Source organism: Saimiri boliviensis, chromosome 6 (assembly GCF_048565385.1).
Source record: "Saimiri boliviensis isolate mSaiBol1 chromosome 6, mSaiBol1.pri, whole genome shotgun sequence".
In the NCBI taxonomy this organism is placed as follows: domain Eukaryota; kingdom Metazoa; phylum Chordata; class Mammalia; order Primates; family Cebidae; genus Saimiri; species Saimiri boliviensis.
In genome coordinates, this window is record NC_133454.1 from 24,660,393 (window position 1) to 24,682,543 (window position 22,151).

Genomic DNA, 22,151 nt, shown 5'->3' on the forward strand with positions numbered 1-22,151 from the left:
ATTCTTCTTTGTTTAAACATTTTTAAAGTGTAAAAACCGGCTGGGCATGGTGGCTCACGCCTGTAATCCCAGCACTTTGGGAGGCCAAGGTGGGCAGATCACTTGTCAGGAGTTCAAGACCAGCTTGGCATGGTGGCATGTGCTTGTAGTCCCAGCTACTTGGGAGGCTGAGGCAGGAGAATCACTTGAACCTGGGAGGGGGAGTTTGTGAGATCCTGCCACTGCACTCCAGCCAGGGCAACAGAAACACTGTCTGAAGAAATATAAATAAATAAAATAAAATAAAAAATAGAATAAAATAAAATATAAAAACCATTCTTAGCTTGCAGATCATCTAACTGCAGCCTGGATTTGGCCCATGGGTTACAGTTTACCAATCCCTGATTTAGAGCCTTGTGATATGATGACACATTTTTATCATTTACTTTTAGGCACAGATGATCTCTGAATGAATACTTACAGGGAATCATATGTATATGGTTAAAGATTTCTCTAATAAATATGGTTGCTGCAATTTTTAGAGTTAATTCTGCAAACTCCATTAAAAGTGATGATCTACAGATATGGCATTGCCAGAAGTTTCAGAAGCTTATGACAATTTTGTGAATATTTAAGTTACCAATGATTAAATTCAGTTCAAGTATCAGCACTATGTTCTTTAAAGCAATGAAGCAGGTCTTGTAAGGGCTGGAAAGGAACTGTATGCAGAGCACAGTGAACTGTGGCTGGTGCTATACTGACTGGCAGCTGCTGAGCTAAACAGAGTGGGGGAATTTTAGGTTACTTTGCAGCCTGTAACTGAATTTCTTGATTTGGATTTTAAGGTTTTCTATTAAAAAAAATTACTGTGGCTGGGCACGGTGGCTCACGCCTATAAACCCAGCACTTTGGGAGGCTGAGGCAGGTGGATCATAAGGTCAGGAGTTCAAGATCAGCCTGAACAACATGCTGAAACCCTGTCCCCCCAAAAAAAATTATTGTGACCAATCTTCTACACTAGTTGCTTTTCAAAACAGGTAGTAATTAGCTGAATTTAATGATAAAATGAAGACCTTGAGAAATAATACTCTTTAAAGTACATGAAAATAGGCAATCAGACTGTAGACTGTGCCTTGTTGAAACTTGTCTCTTACAGTTTTCCACTTTTCTTTTAACAGTGTCAAGGTTTCATACCCAAGGCAAAGGTTTACTGTCCAAAGTCAGAGTTTTACCTTCAGTTTGAATTTCAAGTGAAGAAGTGTCCATATCTGGGTATATGAAGCTGACTGGGCTGGTAATTTTGGAGAAATGCTGAAGTCCAGTGGAATGCTTCCAAGAACCTCAACAACACTGGCAGCTCCCTCATGCAACAATTACATAGTTAGATTTTTTAACAAGTATTTTCTTACTCTTATTTATTTTGAGACAGGGTCTCATTCTGTTGCCCAGGCTGGCTGGAATGCAACAGTTAAAAGACAGTATTGAAAATTTCTAAGCCAGGCGTGACGACTCATACCTGTAATCTCAGCACTTTGGGAAGCAGGGCGGGCAGATCACAAGGTCAGGAGTTTGAGACCAGCCTGACCAACATGGTGAAACCCTGTTTCTACTAAAAATACAAAAAAAATAGCTGGGTGTGGTGGTGCATGCCTGTAACTCCAGCTACTCAGGAGGCTGAGGCAGGGGAATTACTTGAATCCAGGAGGCGGAGGTTGCAGTGAGCTGAGATTGTGCCACTGCGCTTCAGCCTGGGTGACAGAATGAGATTCTGTCTCAAAAAAAAAAAAAAAAGGAAAAAAAGAAAAGAAAATAAAAAGAAAATTTCTAGTCAGCCGGATCAAGATGACATTCCTTTTCTTTTTTTTTTTTTTTCCCATTTTGCAGCTCCTTCCATAAAGGGGTTTAACTACTTTAAATCAAATTTTAGTCCTTATTTTTAAATAGTTAAAACATAGTGAATAAGCTATAATTGCAGACACTAAAAAACAAGACAAAGTGATCAAACTAATTGTAACACTGATAGGATGCAAAATGGAAGACGGAGGTAGATCTGCAAACAGTCACATAGGTGGAAATTCCAATTAGAAATGGTTCTCTTTGAAATGTCAGTTTTACATAAATGCTTATCCAGCAGCACATCATCAACCACAGGGCCAAAACAATTTATTGTCACATAAATATGGAGTTGGTAGCTAAAACTCAAATTTAACCAGAAATAATTGTTTTCGTGGGACTCATAAGACAACCTTAAATTGTTAGACACTTTTAGGGCATTGGCTAATTTGGAATTGGCTAGTATTATAATAGAACTTAATTTTTGCAGGCATTTAAGGATTTTCATGCATTATGTATTTGAAGTTTTTGTTTCTTAATTTTCTTTGAACTACATCTCTTCTCCTTATTATAAGAAAAACCCTCTTAGGGTAAGGGAAGACCAAATTAACTGTCCTGAAATTTTGCATTATGTTTAAAGCATAATATTTGATTTGCTTTTGTCAAACCAAATAATACTATTAGGGTTTTCATTTGTAGATTATTAAAAAATGTTTTTCCTGTTAATTATAAATGTATTTACTATCACAAGGATTAAAAAGATCAGTTCAGGTAGTAGGGATGTTTCATGAAACACCACAGTGGGGAAGGGGAGGGTAGAGTGACCAATCAGCTTAACCTTCTTTCACTAGCTGTTCCTTAAAAAAACAAAAATAAAAGCCAAATTGCTTTCAGTTTTTCAGAGTGAAAATGGAGGCACAAGGATATTCAAGTGCAAGCACATTGCTTCTTTCACATCCTCATAAAGTATTTTCTTTTTTTTTTTTTTTGAGATGGAGTCTTGCTCTGTCACCCAGACTGGAGTGCAGTGGTGTGATCTCGGCTCATTGCAGCCTCCGCCTCCTGGGTTCAAGCAATTCTTCTGCCTCCGCCTCCCGAGTAGCTGGGACCACAGGCGTGCATCACTATGCCCGGCTAATTTTTGTATTTTTAGTAGAGATGGAGTTTCACTATGTTGGCCAGGCTGGTCTCAAACTCTTGACCTCAAGTGATCCACCCACCTCGGCCTCCCACAGTGCTACGATTATAGGCATGAGCCACCGTGGCCAGCCTCACAAAGTATTTTCTAAAATATAATTTACTGTAGGGTTCACAGATGAGCACTTTTCACATTAGGTGATATGCAAACAAATCATTATTGGCTCAGCAGGAAACAGACTTTTTTGTACACTCTAGTTAACATGAAGTTTTCCACTAAAACAAATGACAGCGGGAGGGGACAGTAAGGAATCCAACCCTGTAATGTCCACCTAGAATCCAAGAAGGAAAAAATAAAGCCATTGAAAAGATAATTTAGCAATATCCTATAGGTCACCAGTGATTTCCATAAAATACTGCACAAAGTCTTGAGTGTTTTACTTAGTTGCTAAAACGAGGCACAGCTGACTTTTATATTAAGGAGCCTGGCTTCCCTTTCTGCTTTTCATTCTCCCAACAAAAACAAGGGTTTTCAAAGAATTGGCCAGTCTTACCCGTCACCTTGGGGTGGAGACAATTTTATTGAACAGGTGGCCACTGGTGGTGGTGAATAAAACACTCATTAAAACAAATTACTCTAAATGGCCTCAGTATCAAGGTGTGTTCTCTATACCCTTAATTTGACTTTAATCCTGCAGAAACTCAGTCTTACCATGTTTAACAGCATTGCCATGTAGGATATACCTTTATCCTACACGGTATATATATATATTATTTATGCCGAAGAATATCTAACTGAAAAGTATAAAAAGATAATGATGTAAAAAAAAATAGGAATTAAAAAATGTATCCTGGCTGATAGCCCAGGTAACTGCAGGTGAAATGTAGCCAGAAGTCAGAATCTTGGGGCAAAATTAAGTACAAAATCGAATGGTTTAGTTTTATACCCTCTTAAGACAAAACCAAAGTTCTCTTAATGTTTTGGAAAGTGTTTTTCTTCCTGGAGGATCATAAAAGCAGACGGAAGAATCAGTCTACTGGCTTGTTGGTGTGCTAAGGGAAGGGTGCCAACTTGATGTCCTTGGATACTTGGTTAATAAAACTGAAGCCAGTAGGTGAAGACAAACAACAGAACAGTTTTTGATTTTAAATTTGTATGAAGGCTACTTAATCCTGGAACAAATGACAAAAGTGTTTTACCATCTTTACATATGAAAAAATGATTTTCCTTTTGAAACTGTAGCTCAGGATTTAATCTTGAGTCATGTCACCATGTGGTAAAAACAATCTGGATTTTACAATAATTTACAAAAAGCAAAAAAAGTAATAAAAATGCTAAATGATGCAGAGCTACAAATATGATGATACATAAGCAGAGGGGTAAAATCAGATTTTTACTCCAGGCAGGTGTTATGTTTGTGAAAAGTGATGAAATTTGTTATACATTCAAATGCAAATTAGAACTAGCTGCCTTACGATGAGATTTTACTGTCATTTCTTAGCACCCTAATTTTTGTGGATTCTGTACAGAAACTTATATCTATTTCCTTCAGAAAATTAAGAAGCAGATATTTTAATATGTTTTATGTAAATAGGATCCTCATCATTTTAGCTTTAGTTAATGCAACACACTTCCCTGGGCACAACCATGACCTCTCTGAGAACTGGAAAATACTGCATAATTTAAAAAGTCAGAAAGTAATGACATTCCCTGACAACTTCAAATAAGTTATGTGAGGAGGATGAACTATGAGCAGTCTAGACCACCAGTTGTATTTGTCTAGTCATAAAAATGGTGACAACTTAAAGATCTGCAAAGATCAGAGGAACAGAGCTGGCTGAAGTTGCAGCATTCTATACATGTCCTCATGGAGCTTCAGAAAGGGATAAGCTGACCTACTCATTCTGGTTGGCTGTGGCCATAAGCAGACACCATAAATCCTGGGATGTGGTTAAGTACTGAACCAGGGGCAGGTCTGAGCTTGCTTATGACACTCCAACTAGCCCCAGAACAGATAGTGAAGAACTACACAGAATCCCACAGCTAGCTCTTTCTTCTTCCTCTTTTTTTTTCTTTAACCTTTGTGAAACATCCATGAGATTAATACAAAAACATTAATCAAATCTGATACAGCTGAGTGCTGGCTCACAGCTAACTATCTGGATATGCTCGATACGGAGTTTTGTTGGCCCTTAGCTGACTGTTTGCATTATTTAATCATATATTAAGAAAGGTATAATTCACATGCAACCCTTGGCAAAAAGAAAAAAAGGTTAATTTCTTATAACCATCACAAACTGTTAACCTGTTAAGAAAAGCCCAATTGTTTCTGCATTTGAGGTTGTACACACATCATCATCTCTGTTTCTTTATAAACTGGAGGGTGAAAGGGGGAGGGTGACAAATGAGAGGAAGCCATGAACGAAACACTCAGCAGGCCCCATTCCTCATTCTCTGTGCGGCTGGCGGCATTAGTCAGAAAGTCACTCCTCTGCTGTGACGGTCGTGACATATTTGAACTTGTAGATCTTTAAGGATTTCCTTATTTATTCTGCCAGGTCTGTGGTAGGTGCTTGTTTGTTTTCTTGGTGGAATGATTCATCAATGCTTCCTGAGAGGCTCAAACAGGATCACTGGCCAGATTCCAAAAAGAAACTGTTTGGGAACAAATTAGGACAGAATGAGAAAATATAAAATGGTTCCATGTTATCCTTGAAAAAGAATGAGAAAGAATACATGGGGCTATGACTATACGTAGGTTTGCTAGTGATTGTCCTGGTATTAGTAGCCTTGGCAGAGTATATTCCTTCTAGACTTGTACCAGATATCAGAGAGTATTTTTTATTGAGTTTATTTAAATTTATTATGCTTTGACTTTGTCAAGCATGAAGCTGAGCATATAAATTATCTCTGATCTTTAAAATATCTCTGCAGTGTAGTTACTAGCAGCTCGATTTTATTGTCAAAGAAGCTAAGGCTTAAAGAGAAGAGACTTGTCCAAGAACATGCAGTAGTAAATGAAAGATTCAATGCCTTTGGTTCCAAAGCCTGTGTTTGCTCCGCTACCTCTCCACACTCCCCTTTCTTCTTCCACCTCCGTCCTATACCCAGTATCCTACCCTCAGCACACACACACAGGATCTAAAAGTGGACTTACCTTCACTTTTGGCCTATATCTCAGGTAAAGTGTTCTTGTATACAAACTGAAAGAAAAGTAGGAGGGGGAAAGCTCTTCAGACTCATTTTTAATTCATGCAAACTGGCTTACTGAAAAACTTAACCATAGGGCTTCTGCATGTACAAAGAAAAAACAACATAAGTATATGCCTCATTTGTTCAGCAACTGTTTTTTTTGAGCACCTACTCTGCAAACTCTTTGCAAGATGCTATGGAACACAGAGAAATACTTAACTCACAGACTGGGACCTCAAGATGTGTGTAGTTTGGTAGTGAGCATTCTACTAATGCTTGATATGATTCATATCACAATTCGATATTCCATCTTTAAAGATACATGGTAGTAAGGATTATAGTATTCTTAGAATATTCTGAAATGTGTATATCAGCTCCATAAGGATTAAATTCAGGTATGAGGAAACCAGGAAGATCACAGAAAGTGATAAGAGAAAGTCTCCTTCATAGTATCCTTTAAAGTGAGTCACATCTGGACATGAAATAAAATTCTAAAATCAGTGCACACAGCAGAGTATAGTTGAATTGATTACTGAAAAATTCATTAAACTGTCCATAACATTCAGGAAAAAATAGTTTTATTATAATATACTATTTACATGTATCTGCATAGTAAAATACATTGTGATTACATATGCAAAACATAATTTTATAGTACCGGTTGAGCATCCCTAACCTGAAAAGCTGAAGTCAAAAATTTGAAACTTTTTTTGTGTGTGTGTGACAGAGTCTCGCCTTGTCCAAGCTGGAAAGCAGTGGTGTGATCTCAGCTCACTGCAAACTCTGCCTCCCGGGTTCAAGTGATTCTCCTGCCTCAGCCTCCTGCGGAGCTTGGACTACAGGTGCCCGCTGCCACGCCCGGCTAATTTTTGTATTTTTAGTAGAGATGGGGTTTCACCATATTGGCCAATCTGAAACTTTTTGAATACTGACATGATGCTAGAAGTGGAAATTCCACACCTGGCTGTATATGCAATCAAAATACTTATTGAAGGACAAGAGCAGTATGCATTCATAACAGAACAAGAAATCGTGTCACTTATACAACCCATGAGAGATGGCTAGGACAAAAACTGTTACTTCTTTTTTTTAGACAGATTCTCACTCTGTTGCCCAGGCTGGCGTGCAGTGGTGTGATCTTGGCTTGTTACAACCTCCCCTTCCTGGGATCAAGTGCCTCAGCCTCCTGAGTAGTGGGATTACAGGCACCTGCTACCATGCCTGGCTACTTTTTTGTATTTTTTTTTTTTCTGAGAAGGAAAAAAAAAAACCCTGTTGCCAGGCTGGAGTGCAGTGGCATGATATCAGCTCACTGTAATGTCCACCTTTTGGGTTCAAGCAATTCTCCTACCTCAGCCTCCTGAGTAGCTGGGACTACAGACACGCACCACCACGTCCAGGTAATTTTTTTTTTTTTTTGTATTTTATTAGAGATGGGATTTCACCATGTTGGCCAGGATGGTCTTGATCTCCCGACCTCGTGATCCACCACCTTTAGCCTCCCAAAGTGCTGGGATTACAGGCATGAGCCACTGTGCCCAGCCCAAAAACTGTTTTTAATGAGACAGATGACTGGAGGAAACATTTTAAAGAGTCACCAAGCAGAATGCCTCCTTTGCCCTAGAGGAGCTACTTCCTAGCCCCTCACCTGCTTCTGATATTTCAGAACATAGCACTGCAGGTGGAGACTGAACCTACAGCCCTTGTTGGTTGCTGCTGTTATCTGACAGCTGGTAGAGGTGTTCTGTGATGCTGCTGTGCTGCTTGGTCACCCTGAACACATTATTTTGTCACTGTATAAATGGTTTGTCATATTTTTTACTGTTATGTACTTATGTGAGAAAAAGTGTATTATGAAAATAATTGCTTATCAGTAGCATATAAGTTCAGTCAGGTATGGTAGTGATGCCAAACAACCACAGATTGTCCACAGGGGTGGCTGAGATAGCGATACCTTTGCTTTCTGATGTTTCACTGTACACTAGCTTTGTTTCATGTACAAGACTATTTTAAAATATTGTATGAAATTAGCCTCAGGCTATATGCATAAGGTATGTATCAAACATAAAAGAAAGTCATAATTAGATTTGGGTTCCATACCCAAGATATCTCATTATGTATAGCAAATATTCAAAAACAAAAACAAAATCCCCCAAACCTGAAACACATCTGGTCCCAAGAATTTTAGATAACGGACACTCAACCGGTATTTTAAACAAGGGAAAGGAAAGGGGAAAAAGCATGAGAGATGAATTTGTATAATTTAGTGTGGCTATAATGCCACTTTACTATACTCCAAACTGCAACTATAAAAAGGAGCATCAAATATTATTTTAGTAAGAATAATCTATTGTTTCAAAATACAACCAACCTTTAACAGTTTTTCACATTAATCCCTAGAATATAGTTGCCATCTTCCTCCTCCTCTTCAGGAAGAGTCCTCAACAAGGGCAGAGAAACCCTGGATTGAGTCTTTGCTGTTACCTCCACCACTCACAACGTTTGAAGTACTTATAAGGTGGGGAGAGGCACTGGAACAAGAGCTCTACATAATTTCATTCTTAAACTACTCTAACTAGGCGGGCCTTAATCCGATTTTGCACATGAGAAATGGTCTCAGAAAGGTCAAATATTTTATTCAAAGGACGATAGCTAGTAAATAATAGAAGCAGCCTTTGAATTGAAGTTCTGTCTAATCTTTTGCCAATATATTATACTTTATCTGGTTGGTGACCTGGGCAAGTCATTTCTCTCTGGGCCCCAGCTTTCTTTACCATCAGATGAAGAAGTTATGTTAGATGATTTCTAAGGTCTCCCAGATTGGTTTGGACAGACAGAAAACTCTGGGCTCAAATCCTGGTGATAACACTAATTGGCCATGAGCTCATGTACAAAGTATGTGACTTCTCTGAGCTTGTCTTTCCCTAAGCATAAAATAACACTGGCCTCATGAGGATTAAAAGAGGTAATATATATAAGGTGCCTAGTCCAGATGTGGCTATGAGCTTAAAATCCAACCTTTATTATGGAGATTTTCAAACATAAACAGAAGTACCCATCACATAAAGTTCAAAGTATCTCATCTTTCTCATATTTTTCTTCTCTTTCTCAGCATCTTTGGAGTTTCCTTTTATATTCCTGATACTGGTTATTTATACTTTTTCCTCTTTTCTTCTTGCTTAGTTGCACCAGATGTGCCAGTTATTAAGTTATTGTATCTCAGTTCCAAATTCACACTCTTTAAAAAAACAGCTATATTGAGGCATAATTGATATACAAAAAAGTGACACATATTTAATGTATACAATTTCATGAGTTTGGACATAAGCATACACTCATGAAACTATCACCACAATAAAGGTAATAAGCATATCCATCTCCAAGTTTCCTCCTGCTTCCTCTATTTTTGTGGTAAGAACACTTAATGTGAGATCTACCCTCTTAAAATCTTTTAAGTGCACAATACCATACTGTTACTTGTAGGCACTAAGCAGATCTCTAAAACTTACCATCTTGCATAACTGAAACTTTATACTAATTGAACAACAATTTCCCCCTCTTCCCAGCCTGTGGTAGCCACCATTCTGCTCTCTACTTCTATGAATCTGACTCTATTCGAGTCCACAGATAAGTGGAATCATACAGTATTTATCCTTCTGTGACTGGCTAATTTCACTTAGCATAGCTAATTTCACTTAGCATAATCTCCTCAAGGTTCATCCATGTTGTTACAGATAGCAGGATTTCCTTGTTTTTAAGGCTGAGTAATATTTCACTATCTGTTTATCCCACATTTTCTTTATCCATTCATCTGTCAAGGGATTTCTAAGTTGTTTCCACCTCTTGGCTATTGTGAATAATGCTGCAATGGAACATAGGAAAGTGGAAATCTCCTTGAGATCCTGATTTCAATTATTTTGGATATATACCCAGAAGTGGAATTGGTGGATCATATTGTAGTTTTAATTTTTTGAGAAATCATACTGTTTTCCATAGTGACTGCAGCATTTTACATTCCCACCAAAAGTGCACAAGGGTTCCAATTTCTCCACATTCTCATCAACATTTGTTATCTTTTATTTTTATCACAGTAGCCATCATGAGTGATATCTCATTGTAGTTTTAATTTGCATTTCCTTGATGATTAATGATGTTGGCCATATACCTGTTGGCCCTTTCTGTGTCTTCTTTAGAGAAATGTCTATTCAAGTCATTTGCCTATTTTTAATTGGTTATTATTTGCTCTTAAGTTGTAGGAACTCCTTATATAGTTTGGATATTAACCCCTTATTAGAATATATGCTTTGCAATTACCTTCTGACATTCTAGAGGTTGCCTTTTCCTGCTGATATTTCTTTTGTTCCTCTTGTCTATTTTTGCTTTTGTTTCCTGTATTTTTAATGTCATATCCAAGAAGTCATCACCAGGACCAAAGTCAAGCAGATTTCCCCTTATGTTTTCTTTCAGAAGTTTTACAGTTTCAGGTCTAATATTTAAGTCATTGATCCATTTTGAGTTGATTTTTGTATATAGTGTAAAGTAAGAGTCCAATTTCATTCTTTTGTATATAGATATCCAGTTTTCCCAATACCATTTGTTGAAAAGACTGTCATTTCCCCATTGTGCATTCTTGGCACCTGTGTAGAAGATCAGTTGAGAATATACGTGTGGATTTCTGGGTTCTATTCTGTTTCATTTGTCTGTATGTGTGTCTTTATGCTAGTACCACAGTGTTCTTTTACTTTAGCTTGGTAATAAAGGCATACCTTGGAGATATTGCAGGTTTGGCTCTAAATTTTAAAATAAGGAATATCACCATAAAGTGAGTCACATGAGTACTTTGGTTTCCCAGTGCTTAGAAAAGTTATGTTTACAGTATACTGTAGGCTATTAAGTATGCAAAAAATGCTAATGTCATCTAAGCCTTTAGCTAGAATCTTTTTGCTGATGGAGGGTCTTGACTTGATGTTGATGGCTACTGACTGGTAAGGATGGTGGTTGCTGAAGGTGGAAGTGGCTGTGCCAGTTTCTTAAAATAATATCACAATGAAGTTGGCTGCATCAATTGACTCTTCCTTTCACAAAATAATTCTTATAGCATGTGGTGCTGTTTGATAGCATTTTACCCACAGGACTTCTTTCAAAAGTGGAGTCACCTGTCAATCCTCTTAAATTCCACCACTGCTTTATAACTAATTTGATGCAATATTTTTAATCCTTCGTTGTCATTTTAACAATGTCCACAGTATCTTCATAGGAGTAGAGTCCATCTCAAAAAGCCACTTTCTTTGTTTATCCATAAGAAGCAAGTCCTTATCCATTAAAGTTCTATCATGAAATAGTAGCAATTCAGTCATATCTTCAGGTTCCACTTCTAATCCTAGTTCTCTTGCTATTTCTACCACATGTATGGTTACTTCCTTCACTTAAATCTTGAAGCCCTCAAAACCATCCGTGAGGGTTGGAATCAACCTCTTCCAAACCCCTGTTAATGTCAGCATCTTGCTCTCCCACGAATCATGAATGTTTTTAATAGCATCTAGAATGGTAAATCTTTTCTAGAAGGTTTTCGGTTTATTGCTCAGATCCATCAGGGGAATCACTATTGCTGGCAGCTATAGACTTATGCAATGTATTTTTTCTTTTTCTTATTTTTTTGGAGACAGAGTCTCGCTCTGTTGCAAGGCTGGAGTGCAGTAGCACAATCTCAGCTCACTGCAATCTCTGCCTTCTGGGTTCAAGTGATTCTCCTGCCTCAGCTTCCCAAGTAGCTGGGATTACAGGCATGTGCCACCACACCCAACTAATTTTTGTATTTTTAGTAAAGACAAGTTTTCACCATGTTGGCTTTGATCTCCTGACCTCGTCATCCACCAGCCTCAGCCTCCCAAAGTGCTGGGATTATAGGTGTGAGCCATCACACCTGGCCGAAATATATTTCTTAAGTAGTAAGACTTAAAAGTCAAAATTACTCCATGATCTATGGGCTGCAGAATGGAGGTTGTGTCATCAGGAATGAAAACAACATTAATCTTGCACATCTCCATTGGAGCTCTTGGGTAATCGGGTGCATTGCCAATGAGTGGTAATATTTTGAAGGGAAATCTTTCTTTCTGAGCAGTATGTCTCAATAGTGGGGTCAAAATATTCAGTAAACCATGCTGTAAATGGAAGTACTGTAATCTAGGCTTTGTTGTCCATTTTGTAGAGCACAGGTAGAATACCTTTAGTATAATTCTTAAGGGCCATAGGACTTTCAAAATAGAAAATGAGCTCTCATTTCAATTTAAGATCATCAGTTGCATTAGCTCCAAATGAGTCACAGCCTGTGCTCTGAAGCTAAGGATTGACTTCTCCTCTCTAGCTATGAAAATCCTAGATGCTGTCTTCTTCCAGTAGAAGGCTGTTTCATCTACATCGAAACTCTGTGGTTTAGTGTAGCCACTTTCATCAATAATCTTAGCTAGATCTTCTGGATAACTTGCTGCAGCTTCACTGTGCAAGTTTATGTTATAGAGATGGCTTCTTTCCTTAAATCTCATGAACCAACCTCAGCTAGCTTCAAACTTTTCTTCTGCAACTTCCTCACTTCTCTCAGCCTTCACAGAATTGAAGTGAGTTGGGGCCTTGATCTGGATTAGGCATTGTCTTAAGGCAATGTTGTGGCTGGTCTGATCTTTTATCCAGACTACTAGAAATTTCCACATATTAGAAATAAGGTCGTATCCCTTTTTTTTTTTTTTTTTTTTTTTTAATCGTTCGTGTGTTCTTTGGAGTAGCACTTTTAATTTCTTTCAAGAACTTTTCCTTTGCCTTCACAACTTGGCCAACTGTTTGGCACAAGAGGCCTACCTTTTGGCCTATCTCAGTTTTCAACGTACCTTCCTCACTAAGCTTAATCATTTCTAGCTTTTGATTTAAAGTGAGAGATATGCCACTCTTCCTTTCACTCAAACCCTTAGAGGCCATTGTAGGGTTATTAATTGGCCTAATTTCAGTTTTGTTTCCTCTTGGGGAATAGGGAGGCTGGAGGAGAAGGAGAGAATGGGGAATGGCCAGTTGGTGGAGCAGTCAGAACATACAACATTTACTAAGTCGACTGTCTTACATGAGTATGGTTTGTGGTACCCTAAAACAATTACAATAGTAACAGCAAAGATCACTGATCACAGGCCAGGCATGGTGGCTGTAATCCCAGCATTTTGGGAGGCCGAGGTGGGAGGATCACTTGAGGTTAGGAGTTTGAGACCAGCCTGGCCAATATGGTGAAAGCCCGTCTCTACTTAAAGCACAAAAATTAGCCAGGTGTGGTGGTGCATGCCTATAATCCCAGTTACTTGGGAGGCTGAGGCAGGAGAATCACTTGAACCCAGGAGGTGGAGGTTGCAGTGAGCAGTGATCATGCTACTGCACTCCAGTTTGGGGGAGACCCTGTCTTGGGGGGAAAAAAAAGATCACTGATCACAGAACCACCATAACAGATATAATAATAATAATATTGTCAGAATTATAAAAATAAGACACAGAGACATGAAGGAAACACATGCTGTTGGAAAAATGTCACCTATAAACTTGCTTGATGCAGGGTTGCCATAAACTTTGAACTTGTAAAAAACACAATACCTAAAATGTGCAAAAAAGTTATGCATGCTTGTTTATTTTGAAATCAAGAAGGGAGATGCTTCATGTCTATTCTTTTTCAAGATTGATTTGGCTACCTGTGGTCTTTTGTGATTCTATATGAATGTTAGAATTGTTTTTTCTATTTCTGTAACAAATGCCCTTGGAATTCTAAATGAGATTGCATTGGATCTGTAGATGGCTTTGGGTAGTATGAACATTTTAACAACTCTGTCTTTTAATCCATGAACACAAAATGTCTTTTCATTTGTTTGTGTCTTGCTTAACTTTTTATGAATGTTTTGACCTAGTTAGAATCTGTTCTTTTTCTTCACAACTCAGTCTTGGTCGGTTTCTAGGATATTGTCCATTTCTTCTAAGTCATCCAATTTGTTGGCATATAATTGCGTGATTCTTCTTATGTCTGTGGCATCATGGCAATGTCTCTTCTTTTATTTTTAATTTTATTTATTTGAGACTTCTTATTCTTTTTTTGTTAGTCTAGCTAAGGTTTGTCAATTCTGGTGATCTTTCAGTATCCCAACTCTTAGTTTCATAGATATTTAAACATTTTTCTATTTTGTTTATTTCTGCTCTGTTATTTCTTTCCTTCTGCCAAATGTGGGCTTAATTTGTTCTTAGTTTCCTAGTTCTTTGAGGTTTAAAGTCTTGTTGAGCTCTCTCTTCCTTTTAAATGTGGCATTAATTTCTATGAACTTCTCTTAGTACTGCTTTTGCTGCATCCCAAAAGTCTTGGTATGTTGTATTTTTGTTTTCACATGTCTCAAGGTATTTTCTAATTTTCTTTTGATTTCTTCTTTGACCAATGGTTGTTCAAGGGTGTACTATATTCATGTTTGTGAATTTTCTAGTGTTTAAAAAATATTTACGTCATCCTATTTAAAGAGTAAAGAAAAAAAAAAAAAACTCTAGTACTAAGCTAAAAAAGTCTCTATTTCCTACCTGAAAAGGATGTGAAGATAGGAACCAAGGCCAGTTAAAATATGCCACCATGCATGAAATTGTGTGGTAATACCTATGATAGGTGGTACCTTCTTTCGAAAGTCCCTGTGTGGAAAGGGGGAGAAAATCATCATGTTAAATAACTAATGCTGATAGTCTTAGAACTTCTATTTTGAAACGTCATTCTCAAATACGGCAGTTATTTAATTGCCTTAAGTTTCCTACAGTCAGCCACATTGTTATCCAAACTACATTCTGGGGAACGGTATTTAACAATGATAATTTATGGTTAATCTGTGTCATCTAAACCCTCATCCACTTCTCTCTCTCATATCTTTTTGAAGCAAATCCCAGATACTATATCATTTTATTTCTAATTATTTTAGTATGTATATCTAAAATATGAAAACCTCCATAAAATATAACCACATTTTCATACCTAAAAATAATAATCATTAATATCATAAAAAATATTCAGTTACCGACCAAAGTTCAAAATTTCTCATACTTTTTTTTTTTTTTAAAAACAGTTGGTTTCTTTGAATCAGAATCCAAAAAAGGCCAACACATTATATCTGGCTGATATATCTAAGTCTCTTAATCTATATGTTACTCCTTCCTCTTTTTTCTTTCCTGCCTCTGCTTTTTTTTTTTTGAGACAGAGTCTTGCTCTGTCACCCAGGCTGGAGTGCAGCAGCATGATCCTGGCTCACTGCAACCTCCACCACCCCAGTTCAAACAATTCTTCTGCCTCAGCCTCCCAAGTAGCTAGGATTACAGGGACACACCACTATGCTCAGCTAATTTTTGTATTTTTAGTGGAGACAGGGTTTCACCATGTTGGCCAGGTTGGTATTGAAATCCTGACCTCAAGTGATCTACCCTCCTCGGCCTCCCAAAGTGCTGCGATTACTGGCGTGAGCCACCATGCCTGGCCATGCCTCTATAATTTATCTGTTGAAGAGATCAGGTCATTCACTCTTTAGATTTCTTACGGTCTGAATTTTGTTGATTGCCTTCCTGTGGAACTGTTCAGTACATTCCTCTGTCCTCTGTTTATGCAAAATTGTTAGTTTACAGGATTTAGAGTTGGAATGATCTGCTAGTTTAACCTATTCAGTATGCTCATTTCATGAAAAATGAGGGCCAGAAGAACAGTGCCTAATGACAGACCAGAATCCAGAGACCTAAGTCTAAGATTCAAACTTCCATCAATATATGATTGCTGACAAGATGGTAAAAGGAACACTTGCTTTCTTAGAAAATAACATTAAGCATATGAAAGTATATATTTACATACATATATTTCTTTTTTCTTTCTTTTTTTTTTTTTTTGAGGTGGAGTTTTGCTCTTGTTACCCAGGCTGGAGTGCAATGGCGCGATCTCAGCTCACTGCAACCTCCGCCTCCTGGGTTCAGGCAGTTCTCCTGCTTCAGCTTCCTGAGTAGCTGGGATTACAGGCGTGCGCCACCATGCCCAGCTAATTTTTCTATTTTTAGTAGAGACGGGGTTTCACCATATTGACCAGGATGGTCTCAATTTCTTGACCTCATGATCCACCCGCCTCGGCCTCCCAAAGTGCTGAGATTACAGGTGTAAGCCACCACGCCCAGCCCTCATACATATATTTCATATGCTTATTACAAATCAGTCTTCTTTATTCAATGAAGCAGATCAGACAAGTTTCAAAGGAACAGCCAACATTTGACTAACTACATAGCTCTATGATGCACACACACATAAAACCCAAACCCTACAGAGGTTATGAAATATCCTCAGGTCCAAAATTTTAGGTAATTTAAACAGGTATTCCAAGAATTTAACTTCATTTTACTGTACATATCTTTTAAATGTCAACAACAGTAAAAATTCATTTCAGGGCACTACTATTTCTACACGTTTATAAAATTCTCTACTTAATAAAATGCTTCCAAAAATATTTCTGAAGTAATGAAAATATCTCTTACCTCAGTGAATCACAAAATATGTTATCTATATTCCAAAACAAAAATCCCAATAAAAATATACCCAAGGATGTGTAACCCAGTCCTCTAAGCCATGGATAAACCCTGTGGAGGGAAAAAAGAAAAGCAAAATAAAATTTTCTCAAGTCATGTCATAATCAGAAATTGAAGCCATCACTTTATTCCTTTTTTATAAGGGCTAGGATCTCACTATGTTGCCTAGACTGGTGTGCAGTGGCTATTCACAGGTGTGATCATAGTACACTCTAGCCTCGAGTTCCTGTGCTAAAGTAATCCTCTCATCTCAGTCTCCCGAACAGCTGGGAGTATAGACATGTGCTACCACGTCTGGCTAGAAGACATCACTCTCATAAGAAGGAAAAGTTTTTGTTTGTAGTAAATGCAGACCTATCAAATTTTCTAATAATTTGCCTACTATATATAGCCATTAAAAGGAGCTGAGAAATAGGCCACCAAGACTTTAATACACGTATTGGGAAGGTAATCTCAAAGCACCTGATAACTTTTTCAGTCTCATGGAATAGGCAGGGGGATAGTGGATTAGAATTAATGTAGATTGAGTCATATGTGCCATGTAAGCCAGTGTTAACACACACACACACACACACACACTCACACTCACTCACTCTCATTCAATAAATCACTTAATAATATATATGGAGTGCCTACTATGTACCAGGCATTGTTCTAAGCATTTCGGAAGGCAGGCCAATAGGTAAAGATTTTGTTCTCAAAGAATTTATAGTATAGTTGGGGGAGGTAAACAATTAAATACATAACTAATTATAATTGCTCTGAAGAAAAATAAGGCCTGATAAGGAGTATATGGAGGTATTATGTGGACGGGTGTGCATGTACACACACACCACACACAAAATGTTCAAATAATCCCTGTGAGGTGGGTGTTATTCTTTTAACTTTACTGATGAGGAAATTAAAGCTTGGTGAGATACTGAAAATAGTATCAGCTTACCTATGTTTTATAGCTTCAATGAGGTATAACCGATGTACATTAAAAGTATATATATTGAAAGTGTCTGTCTGATCAGTACATCTGTATACACCCAGGAAACTACCACAATCAAGATATCTACCACCTCCAAAACCTCAATTTGCATTTTTTAGAATGCTACATAAGTGGAATCATACCATATATACCGCTGATTGTATGGCTTCTTTCATTTGACTTAATTCTTTGAGATTCATTCATGTTATTATGTTATCAATACTTCATTTCCTTTTACTGCTGAGTAGGTACTCCATTGTATGGTCACAGCACAATTTATTTCTCTGTCCAAATGCAGGTTTCTAGTTTTGACTATCACAAATAAAGCAGCTATGAACATTCACAAAGAACAATTTGTATAGACATATGCTTTCATTTTTCTTGGGTAAACAGCTAGAAGAATGGCTGGGTTGTATGGCAGGTGAATATTTAATTTTTCAAGATACTGCTACACTTTTCCTAAGTGACTACCATTTTACATTCCCACTAGGCATGTATAAGTGTTCCAGATGTTTCACATCTTCATCAGCACTTGGTTTGAAGTCAGTCTTTTTCATTTTAGCTGTTTTAGTAGGTGTGTAGTGGTATTCATTGTGGTTTTAATTTGCATTTCCCTAATGACTAATGACTAATGTTTCTGAGCATCTTTTCATGTTGTTATTTACTATCCATATCTCTTCTTTGATACATTGTTGTTTGCCTTCTTATTATTCAGTTGTAAGAATTCTTTCTATATTTTACATGTAGATCCTTTCTTGGGTATATATTTTGCCATTAGTTTCTCCAAGTCTGTGGCTTACCTTTCATTTTCTGAATACTATCTTTTGAAGAACAAAAGTTTGAGATTTTGATGAAGTTCAGTTTTTTAATTTTTTGTCTATAGTTTGTGCTTTTTACTAATAAATCTTTGCCGAACCAAAAATATCTCCTGTATTTTCTTTTAGATGTTTTATAATCTTAGTTTTTACCTTTAGAGATATAATTTATATTTAGAAACAGAAGTCACTTCTATTAAATTTTTATGTTGGTGTGAGGTTGAAGTTCACTTTTTTTGGTCCTAAGAATATTCATTTATTCCAGCACAGTTTGTTGAAAAGATTATCTTTTCTCCACTGAATTACCTTGACATATTTATTGAAAATCAGGCCAGTATAAGTGTGTGGGTCAGTTTTTGGATGTTCTATTGATTTACATGTCATTCTTACCACCAACGCAACATTGTCTTGGTAGCAGCATATAAATCAAGCCTTGTAAGTAATACAACTTTGTTCATTTTCAAAAACTGTTTTGCCTATTCACAATCTTTTGCATCTCCATGTTAATATCAGAATCAGTTTTTCCATTTATACCAAAAAGCCTGCAGAACCTACAAATCAGTTTTGGAGTACAGGCATCTTAACAATATTGAATTTTCTAAACCATTAAGTGGTATATCTGTCCATTTATCTAGCTCTTCAATTTCTCACAACAAAAAACAAATTGTAGTTTTCAATATATAGATCTTACATATTTTGTTAAATTTAATCCTTAAACATTTAATGTATTTTATGTTACTGTAAATTGTACTTTATAAAATTTTACTAATAGTTCACTGCTAGAACACAGAAATATGCTTTTGAATACTGACTAGAATCCTGTAACTCTGCTAAATTTCACTTATTGCTTCTAACATTTTTTTTGTACATGTTCTGTGACCTTTTCCTTACATGATCATGTAATTTGCAAGTAAAATGTTAGGTAATAGAAGTAATTATAGTATATATCCTGTTTTATTCATGATTTTTAAAGGGATTAAAAAAACCATATCATGACTAGTGTTTTATATGCTATAGAATTTATAGGTTAAGAAAGTTCTCTTCTATTACTAGTTTGTAAAGGGTTTTGTTTTGTTTTATAACATAAATAGGTATTGAATTTTACAGAAAGCTTTAGTCTAAATCTTGGTATCATGTAATTTTTCTCTTTAATTTTCAATTTTAATTTTCTAAAAACTGGTCTGCCTCTGCCCTTTATTTTTAAAATATGGTAAATGGCAATAATAATTTTTTTCAAAATTTTCTAACTTAACTATAAGTATTTGCATGTAAGTGAACATAAAAGGTGATTAGTTTAAAAATGATCAGGAAAGCAATAATCTGGCCATGTATGGAAAAGGCATTATTACCACTGATGAAGGTTCTCAAGAGAAGACGAGCTTTAAAGAGTCACAGTCTGGCTTCAGCTTTTCAGAGGGTTTATCATAGTCCCTATTTGGGGAAGGCCAGAATGAGTCCCAAGAAACATAGGCCTCAACACAGTGAAGGCTTCTGGCAGTACAGCCTAGGTACTAAAATATGACAGGAATATGACCATTTGGGGTAGAGTGCTGTCTGTTTTCTGCTTCTAAACTTACTTACCATGGCCAATCTTCAGCTCTCAGGAGCAGTTCAAAGCAAAATTCTTCTGTGGGGGTGAAATGAATGTCTTTGGTTATCCAGGTAGCAGGGCATGAAGGAGAGAGCAAGAACATCAGCACATGGTGCATGCAAGGTTAAGCATAGATAAGATTCTGGGGACTTACTACCCATATAGTATCAGGTGTTAAGAGTGTAGAATACAGAAGGCATTCAACATATGTCTCTCTGTATCTCTCCCTCTCTATTGCACTGATTTGTTTTAGACTGGCTGCCTGTCTAGCATACAGCTTTCATCTGAGAAATCCCTTTCTGTCACCTACACCTTAGAAACTGCCTTTCTAAGGATCTCCTGTCTTGTATCCCATGCACTCCTCCTTTTTGAATTACTCTCATTTTGGTGTAACACATGTTTCAGTACATTTTGAGCAATATTTAATGGGATATAGGTTTTTTTTTTGAGATCTTGAATGTATGAAAAAAATATTCTTCTCTGTATTTTACTGATAGTTTGGCTGCCTGTAGAATTCTAGGTTAGAAATAATTTTCCTTTAGAAATTTGAAGGCACTGGTCTCCTAGTTCCAATGTTGCTTTGGCAAACCCAAAGCCATTCTGATTCCTGGTCCTTTGTATATATTCCTGCCTCTCAACTTACATATTTCTGGAATCCTCCCTTTTTCTAGGACTCTGAAACCGGCATGAGTCTATTTCCATTCATTGTGCTGCATATCCAGTGGACTCTTTCAGTCTAATAATGCATGCCCATCAATTATAGAATGTTTTCTTGAATTATTTTGGTAATTGCCTCCCTTCCATTTTCTCTGTTCTCTGCCTGTCTCCTTTTTTACATTGGTGCTTCTATACTGGCTCAACATTATCTATTCAGTAATATTCTTATTGAGTCTATTATATTTTCCATTTCTTTCTTTTTTTTTTTTTTTTGCCCTATACTGAGAGTGACTTCCTTAACTGTATTTTTTAAACACTTCAATTCAGCTTTTCATTTTATAATATTTTTTATTTTTTAAAAAATTAGAAAGTCTTGCTTTGTTGCCCATGCTAGAGTGTAGTGGTGTGATCATAGCTCACTGTAACTGCAAACTCCAGGGCTCAAGTAATCCTCTTGCCTCAACCTCTTGAGTAGTCAGGACTACAAGAGTGTGCCACCATGCCAAACTAATTATTATTATTTTTGGTAGAGACAGGGTCTCACAATGTTGCCTGCTGGGTCAAACTCCTGGCCTCAAATGATCCTCCCACCTTGGCCTCCCAAAGTGCTGGAATTATAGATGTAAGCTACTACACTTGGCTCATATTTTTAATTTTTAAGATTTTTAAAATTATCTGAATGTTTATTTTGAAAAATACCATCCTATTTTTGACTTATAGGCACAGTATATCTTTAGGAATATTAATAAATTAATGATATTTATTGTTTTGGAAGCTTTCATCTTCCTGCATAAGTTGGTTCCTCCTTACCTTATTATATGTTTTGGCCTCTACCTTTCATATTGGATTCATTCATCATGTGTGACACTGTCTCCTCATTTTTAATCATCTAAAAAGGGAGACTAAAAAGGTGACCATAAAAGCTCTAAGCATATGGTGGAGGTCTTTGGACTAGTAACCTTCACTGTAGGGCTATTTTGCTGGGACAGTTGTTGAGGCAATTCCCAATATCAGTGGTTTTAGGTCGTTTAGGCTGACCACATTCCCTAAAAGAACTTTCCTTTTTTTTTTTTTTTTTTTTGGTGCCCAGAGTTCTTTGGAGTCAGCATTCAGAATGTGTAACCCCACCCAGTTTCCCTGATTTCAGTATGTTATTCATATGCTCAATTATGCCTGGCAAAATTTAGTGTAGACACATTGTTTACCCTTTCCAGGGGATAAACCTTCAGACTTCTGTAATTACTCAGTGCTATGAAATAGATAAGGGGATATGGGTATCTAATAGCTTTTAACCAGTTCTCCTTATTTTAGATCTCTCTTCGATCTCCTTTTCCAAACTGCCTGTTACTGCTAATGCCTAATACTTGACAA

At 36.9% G+C, this 22,151-nt stretch overlaps 1 protein-coding gene across 3 annotated transcripts in view; it reads right to left on the reverse strand.

The window, feature by feature from the left end:
- Nucleotides 1-1,831: 1,831 nt before the first annotated feature.
- The window catches only part of ACER3 (alkaline ceramidase 3), a 159,334-nt gene continuing 139,014 nt past the window's right edge, over nucleotides 1,832-22,151 (reverse strand). For all 3 annotated transcript variants that reach the window (XM_039462270.2, XM_074400420.1, XM_074400421.1), the window contains 4 exons: nucleotides 16,694-16,795; nucleotides 14,726-14,830; nucleotides 6,108-6,153; nucleotides 1,832-5,605 (listed from right to left, as the gene is read on the reverse strand). In XM_039462270.2, coding sequence (XP_039318204.1) covers nucleotides 5,552-5,605; nucleotides 6,108-6,153; nucleotides 14,726-14,830; nucleotides 16,694-16,795 — 307 coding nt within the window. In that variant the 3' untranslated portion in view covers nucleotides 1,832-5,551. The remainder of the gene's footprint in view (nucleotides 5,606-6,107; nucleotides 6,154-14,725; nucleotides 14,831-16,693; nucleotides 16,796-22,151) is intronic.